The sequence below is a fragment of the Drosophila erecta genome, unplaced genomic scaffold (genome assembly GCF_003286155.1).
Source record: "Drosophila erecta strain 14021-0224.00,06,07 unplaced genomic scaffold, DereRS2 tig00000092-arrow-pilon, whole genome shotgun sequence".
NCBI classification, from domain to species: Eukaryota; Metazoa; Arthropoda; class Insecta; order Diptera; family Drosophilidae; genus Drosophila; species Drosophila erecta.
Window position 1 is genome coordinate 4,435,862 of NW_020825207.1, and position 7,989 is coordinate 4,443,850.

General features: G+C 44.7%; 2 protein-coding genes across 3 annotated transcripts in view; both read right to left on the bottom strand.

The window, feature by feature from the left end:
• The window catches only part of LOC6546941, a 37,650-nt gene extending 33,000 nt beyond the window's left edge, over nt 1-4,650 (bottom strand). The window contains exon 1 of one of the 2 annotated variants that reach the window (XM_015157045.2): nt 4,083-4,650. The gene's annotated coding sequence lies outside the window, so the exon portion shown is untranslated. The remainder of the gene's footprint in view (nt 1-4,082) is intronic. The other variant, XM_015157044.2, reaches the window with a different exon arrangement.
• Nucleotides 4,651-5,577: 927 nt separating this feature from the next.
• Nucleotides 5,578-7,757, bottom strand: LOC6546939 (acyl-CoA dehydrogenase family member 9, mitochondrial). Its single transcript, XM_001976012.3, has 3 exons — nt 6,608-7,757; nt 6,220-6,544; nt 5,578-6,162 (listed from the first exon to the last, which is right to left on the bottom strand). The coding sequence occupies exons 1-3, from the start codon at nt 7,675-7,677 to the stop codon at nt 5,641-5,643; spliced, it is 1,917 nt and encodes a 638-aa protein (XP_001976048.1). The 5' UTR covers nt 7,678-7,757; the 3' UTR covers nt 5,578-5,640.
• Nucleotides 7,758-7,989: the final 232 nt, after the last annotated feature.

Below are 7,989 nucleotides of genomic sequence, written 5' to 3' on the forward strand. Positions count from 1 at the left end.
ACATATATTTCGTAATACGAAATAAGCTCCGCAAATAAACGGAATCAAGCAGAAATAAGAGAATTTCCGACCACAAGGAAATCGCAATGAAAATTGGCGTACATTGTGTGCGAGCGAGATGGCGACAGAGCAGCGGCAAATGAGTGGACAATGGAAAAGCACGAATGGCTGGAAAAGCGGGCCTGCAAATATATACATAGGTACGTAGCTCACTCATCTTTAGCATTTCAATTTTGGATAGTGTTGACCCGCCCGATTCACCCCCCCCCCCCCCCCCCCTGTTCCTCTCACCCCACAAATTCAATTACTGCCAATATTTTGCAAACGTGCAAAGCAATTGCAATGAAAACACAAACGAAGCCAGCACACAGTAGTAAATTCAATTTTGTGCTATCCATCGATGATTCCCCAGAGAATCGAAAAGAGACAGAGGTATAGAGTTAATTCCCACCCCCTCGAATTTTGGGCGTGCGATTTTTTACTTTGCCCCCTATTTTAGCTGCCACTTTGAATTGTGTTTGCTGTTGGGGTGGAGCGACAGACCCCAAAATTCCAGCAGCAAAACAAATAAAATGTGTGTGCATTTCAAAATGCAATTGTTCATCTGCCCCAAAAAAAACCCCTTCACCACCCCCTTCTCTACCGCCCCAAAAATCAACTGACAAAATTTAAAGCCCTTTTCAGATATTTGTTGTCCACTGCTTTGCATTTGGTGGGTATTATCACTATGGCCTCAAACTTAGTGTTTCCATCTTATTAAAGCAGAACGTGCACAAAACAATCTTTTATGTTTCAGCTCTTCATGTTTTCAGTGAATTACTTGAGTGAAGCAACTCTGCTTTACTCTTTTCTTTGGCGAAAGGGTATATATGCTTCTATGCCTTCAAGTAGGCATATCAAATATATGCGCTTATGTACATATAACCCATCTGAAATAGTTTTGCTGCCTAAACCCATTTTGCTGATTTTTTGGGAGCCACTACTGTTTGCTGTGTTGGTTTTTGTGTGTGCTTTTTGGAATTCGAATTTGAGGAAGTTCCCCTCCCGAAGTCCTTTCATTTAAACAGAGTGACTGTGGCTGCTGTTTGGCCTCCTCCTTTTGGCCTTCTCCCATTTCTTCCCCTCCTCACCACTTCCCACCTTTCGGTTCGAATCCTGTTTGATTTTGGCCAGCCCCCATTCCCCATTGCCATCGAAAAAACTCAAGGTGCAACCAGAAATCTGGTGACTGCACGGGAAAAAGTATCTAACAATGCTGATTATAAACTATATTGGAACTATATTTTATTTTTACATTTTATCTTAATTATATTTTATTTTTTACAATATTTTACGAAGCGTATAGCGGTTATTCATATTAATATATCATATTAAAATGCATGGCATTGATTGAATAACTACTGTTTATTTCGGATTATGACTAAAAACTGCTTCCTACATCTACACAATAAGTATTTTTTTCAGTGTGCAACTCTTGGTTTTGAAACAATTGCCCATGCAAACATTTTTCCTCTCTCTCTCTCTCCCTCTTTCCTCCTCTTTGTTGCTATGGGAAGGAAGAGATGGCCGAGTTGGTGCAGGAGGAGAGGAGGGGGTGCGAAAGGAGAGGTCGCAGCATTTGTCGCCATTTATTTACACGATTAGAAATCGATTTTGTGCGTTCTCATATAGAATTCCATATGAAATGACAGCCGAAACGAACAAATATACAAACAGACATACAGAAAAAAGGGGGGTTGTGGGCGCAGGGGGGACCGGGGGGTTGGGTGACATGTAAGGTCCCTCCTGTATGTGCCGTTATAATGATTTATGTTAAGCTTATTGCCCACACACACACACACACAAAGAGAGAAGTCGAGGGTGTGTGCGAAAGAGATGGAATCGAATCGAAATCGATTTGCGGGCAGAGTAAAAGCAGAGCGAAGAAGAAGAAGCAGCAGCAGCAGCCGGAATCAGCTAACAGTGGCGACATCTGGCGGCGGGCACCTCTTCTAATTTTTTGGCCAAAAAGGAAATCGGAAATGCAAAAAGGAAATTGAAATCAAACAAATGAAGAAGACTTAAATAAACGCAGCTAACGTTTTGATTAGCTTAGTCAATTGATTTGATAGAATGATTAAGGCAAACTAAAAAAAATGCATTTAAAAATGTAGTGTAACTAAAATATTTATTTTTAAACGGCCGCACATTTTAGGTATTTAATAAGCTGTCAGTATAAAGACAGTAATCTTATAAAAATCATTTATGTATCATACATATGCATGTTTTCTTAATACCTAATTATCAATTCAAATTTATACTGACATACATTTCTTATTTGGTATGTCAGCTGTATTGCCTAAATTCCTATTATAAAACAATTATGTGTAGATGTGCGCGAACCAAAATGCTATATTTGAAATTAAAGACAATAAAACAAGTGGCATGTGTTTATAAAACAAACACGGCCAAGAAATGAAAAGAGGCAAAAGAGCAGCCAAACCAAATTGATTAACAACTAAAAGTTCAACGCCGGCAATTAACATGCGAAGTGGAATTGGGGAAATGGCGAAATATGCCAAGAAAGGTACCGAACAGCAGTAATTGGGGGAGGAGGTGAGGAATTCACTCAAAAGGAGGCAGGGCGGTGGAGAAGGGCGGGGGAAAGTGTACAAAACAAAATTCAAAGCCCAATCCACTTGCAGTCTTGTTTTTTCCTCCTTATTTTCCTCTATGTTGTATACCCGTATTTCCGACGAACGTATGTATGTGTAGGTTTGTGTGTGTGCTCGCGAACTCTAGAACGAAACTAGCCTGAAAGCCCATCCCCCTCCGGCTGCCCCCTCACCCAACCGCTTTACAATTTATATACAACTCCAAGAGCAAAAGCAAAAGCCATTCGTGCGCAAATCTCAAATAAAAGCGCGCAGAGCCAGCAACAACAAATAATAGCAGCAGCAGCAGCAACAACAATAACAGCGCGCGACGCCGACTTCTCTGCCGCTGATGAATTGTATTTGTGTGAGCCCAACACACACACACACACACACTCACTCACACGCATAACACATGCGGACAGGGCGGGCTACAAAAAATATAAAATAAAAATTAAACTACAATATGAGCGCAAAAAGAAAAATAAAAGAAAAAATTGAAGCAGAGGTATCGCTTTTGAGAGGTGAGTTGACTCCTCGAGGTGTCTTTGCCTCAGCCGGCGTCGCTGCCGCAGTCGCGGCCCCCTGCATTTGTCACTGTATTCGTGCGGGTACAGTGGAGATTGGCTACTTCAAATTACTTGCTTTTAATGTATAAGCTATGATTCTTGGAAATACATGTAATAGCAATGCACCAATGTACGCATATCTTTTAAATAAAAATGATTTGTTTCGTAATTAGGATTGAAATAACTGGATTGGCACCACTGTAAGCTGATAGATAAACAAGTTTAATGGAACTATAATCATTATTTTTTTTATAAAAAATTGAAATTAAATTTGAATTTTAATTAGATGTTTATTAGAGTTTTAAGTGGTCAGCAAATAGAAATTCATGGTTGTTCCTCCAAGCAAGGTCCCACTGTACGTTGTATTTGCTCTGGCCAGCAGAGTTTGCTCGCATGCGTGTGTGTGTGTGCGTGTGTTTGTTGGCCGCGTCGTGTGCCACTGCTTGTGGCAATTTCCAGAGTTCGCCGTTCGCCGCCTTCCATTGCTCACTGTCACCGCCGAAGTCAAGCCGAAAAACAGCAAGAACAAGAACAAGAGCAAGAACAACAAAGGCAGCAGCAGCAGGAACAACAACAACAACGCAGGGGCAGCAAGAGCATGTGGAACGAAATGAAATGGAATGAAGGACTGAAATCGGCGACGCTACTTCTTTCGCTTCTTCCTCTTCTTTATCCGCTTCGGTTTTTCTGCCTATTTTATTTGTTTGCGGTTGATGGGGAAGGGGAGTGGGGTAGGGCTGTTAAGAGGGGGGTGGAGGTGTCGTATTGAACTCAACGGAAATAATTTAGGGGTGAAATACGTATAATTTTCCATCACAGAACATTATACTCTTTATATCACATATAAATGTGTTTAATTTGGCTTTGAGTTTCAGCTCACCTTTTTTGTTTGTTTTAACTGCTTATCGCTGATTGACTTCTCGTCTTTTTCGCTGCCCATTCATTTGTCACCCACTCACACAAGCACAAACACACTTAATTATTTTTTTTTAGCAATTTCTCGAACTTCTTTGCTCTGATATTTCTGCCTTCTTTATTTCGCACACCCACACAAATGCAATAATTTTCGCCGCGGGCGTTTTTCCTTTTTTATTATCCGCCTTTTCCTTGGCGATGATTTTCACACGAGTGTCACTGTTCCACCCGCACACGCGCAAATTTCCAGCGATTCGCGAATTTTGGCAAGTTCACTTCAACTTTCTATATTATTTGTTAAGCATCAAAATCGATTAATTAAATACGTATGTGCGCGCCGCTTAAGAATCAATCATAATTGTTGTTCAATTTGATCGCAGATGGATTTGATTTAAATTAAGTTCGTTTTATCTTTCGACGTCCGAACGCTTCGATAGAGAAACCGATACTCTTTCATGATTCCGCTCTCTTCGATTTTCGCTGCCTGCAGTTCTGCCGCTGCCGCTGCCACTGCACGAGTGTGAGTGCATGTTAGGCGCTGGCAGAGCCATGTTAACTAACAGAGATGAGAGCGGAGCGGCGAAACAACTGGAATGAAACCAAATCTTGCATGTAGTTGTGGGCACAAACAAACACGCACACATGCACACGCTTCTGTCTATTAATCATTTAATAGTCATCCAAATTATTAGGAATTCTGCGCTTGTTTGCGCAAAACCTTTAACCACATTTTGATTGGCCTTATATTGACAGTGCTTAGAGCAAGCAAGTTGCTTTAGTTGTTGAAAGTACAGTTCCCAGGCTATCTTACCACCTGTCCACACACACACACGTCCATGAAGGTGCACACACTCACGCCGCTTTTGGCCGTCTTCCTGCGCCGCTTACCAAATTGTCAATTCTTTATCAATTCGCCCAGTTCAACCACTTAAACGATATGCAAATCCAATTCCCAGTGCAGCGGAAAAGGCGGCCAGGTGGTAAACTCAACGGATTACGCCATTTCACGCTGGTTTCCCAGAATGGTAGATTATTTGTGATGGCTTAAAGGGGATTTAAAGAAAGTGGTATTTTCAAAACTTCTGGATGGCACAGAGATTCGTTTTTTGGTCCAATTATTACGTTCACTAGTAGGAACATAAAAACTAGGATTGTTTTCATATCTATAGGGTTACTTTGAAGTTTTTAAGCAAATTTTCAGCATCTCTTTGGTATACTTTTTAGTAAATATTTAAAGATCTCAACTGGTATGGACCGCTTCAAGAAACTGAAATTTGTATAACTTAAAGTTAATGATACCCTTAATCAAACATGGAAAACTGAAATGAGCAAACAACGCAAAGACGGGTTTCATCTAGAGAAAATAACTAGATGACATGGAGGTCAAAATGGTTCCTTAAGGTCAGCCTCAAATGTGCCCCACCTTTGGGAACCCCTTGGCGAGATGCAACATATGCGAGTTATCAATAACAAGCGTGTACTTTAATCGTAGAGGCAATAATAAACGTAACTAGCAGCTGGACTTAGAAGTTAAATGTCAGCGGATGCACAGGGAAGTAGCCACTTTTGGCCACTTGTTTGGAGAGTCGCAGCAGGTTGTTGTCGTTGTTCACGAAATGGCCGCCATAGATCTCCGTGCAAAGGGTGCGAACGCGATCCCTGCCCTCCGAGCAAATCGCAGAGGCCGTGAGCAGCTCATGATCCGCCAGCGGAAGTCCAATGCAGTACGAGCGGGAAGCCCTCGCCACGCTGGCCCACATGGCATAGATAAGGGTGCCCACCTCCGCCAGGCGCTGCATTTCACTTTGCCGCTCCACCACCGCGTTGCCGTGCTTGGTGAGCATGAGCTCCACCGCCATTTGGAGACGCGCCACGGACTGCTCAATGCACTGGGCAGGCGCCTCTAAGGAGGGATGCACATGCTCCGACAGCTGCATCTTGGTCTTGGGATTGTCGATGCTGTTGGTGTCCAGGAATTTACCAAAAATGTGACCGGGATTGAAGAGGGGATTTCTGGACTTTCGCACGCCCGTATTTATGGCTTGCTGAAAATATCGAGTACTTAGGGGCCATTACAAACTTGGAATGCACAAGAAACTTACACCCGCATGCTGCAATCCGGTCAGGGCAATGAACATGCCCAAGGTGTCCAGGGACTCGCCTTGCGTGCACAGCTGCGCTGCATCCCGCAATCCCAGCTCCGTAGGCTCGCCGCTAAGCAGACTCTTGGGTCCCACGAGTCCCAGATTCTGGGAGGCAATGGTGTACAGCTGTCGCAGGGTGAAGTACTTCGTTATGGCACTCTCCAGTGTCACATCCTGGGCACGGAACTCATCCAGTATGCCGGCGGTCAGGTAGAGCATGCTCTCCATCGCGTAAACGGAGCACATTGCTCGCGACATCTGGACGCGGGTGAGCTCCAGGTCCCTGTGTTTGAATGAATATGTTTTAAAGATAACATGAAACTGGGAAATCAATTAGTGTACTTACTGCAGCTGGACTCCACACTGAGCGGTGGTCACAGTGTACTGGGCCAATTCGTTTACCAGTTTCTTGGCCAACGATACGCCCACCAGGCTGCCCCTCAAGCGGGAGGAGCGCACCAGCTGCTCCGAGTACCGGTTGCCATCGTGGGGTAGGCCCACCACCTGATCCTCTCCCAATTGAACGCGATCGAAGTGCACACGCCTGATTTCCGCTTTCCGGCAACCGAATGTTGCATGTTTTTCACCCAGCCGCACTCCTTCGTGCTGCGAATCAACCAGAAAGATGGTGGTGCCGCGTCCCAAAGCTGCCGGAACATTCGGCTGTTGGGTTTGGGCCAGAACCAGGAAAAGCTGTCGCTCGCCGGGTGTGCAGATCACAAATGATTTTTCGCCATTGAGCTGCCACTTTCCGGTTTCGTGCACCAGCTCAGCCTTGGTATGAAAGTAATCCTCCTCGGGTGGAGAGATCTCATATATAGCCTCGGTGCCTATCAGTTTACCCGTGGCCAAGTCCTGGAGATACCTCTGCTGTTGCAGCGGAGTTCCCACCTCCTTCAGCAGATCCACAACCACGCGATGCGTTTGCAGGCCCAGCGTGGCATTGATATCGGTTGAATCCGGCTCACTGGCCATGAGACTGGCACTCCAGCCATAGCCTTTGCCCTCGTAATCTGTGGCCACATTTAGACCATAGAGTCCCAGCTGGCGGAGTGTCTCCGGGGAGGTCTCCTCCGTTTCCCGGGGCTCCACAAAGTAGTTCTTCAACGGCAGCAGGTTATTCTCCAACTGGGCCATCTCATCCCGGGGTATCACCTCCGGATAGGCCAGCAGCTCCTTGTCCACCACCCCGATGAAGAAGTTCTTGGCCAGCGGCTCCCTGGTTGGTAGCTTTTGCTGCTGCTCCGGCGACTCCTCCACGGATTCCGCTCTACCGCCCTCGGTGGTCGCCGCATCCTGGTGCTGGGAGTCCAAGCTGCTGGTGGTGGCCTTGGTGCTCCTACCCCGAGTCAGCAGTTTTCCATTGCGGCTGTATGTCAGGAGTCGCGAGGCGCCGGAAAACAAATTGGGCCGCATATTTACCAAGAAATTAGGTAAGCCCCGATAGGTTCGCACGAATATATCGATAGCGCTGGCCAGTGGGACCAGCTAAGGATGGACTCAAATATACCACAAATTCGCAGCGGTGCTTTTGTGAAATACCCTAAAGCGTTGCTGAGCTGATCGAAGTGCTATAAAAATTGGAAGAACGACCGTTACATCTTGTGACTAATAATTCTATAAAATGCAATCCATTTTACTAAAAAAAAATAGGTTTTTAAAACAATTTTCCACTGAATTCTATAAATGAATAACTTTCTCTTTCAGCTCAGAGATTAAAAAGTTAAT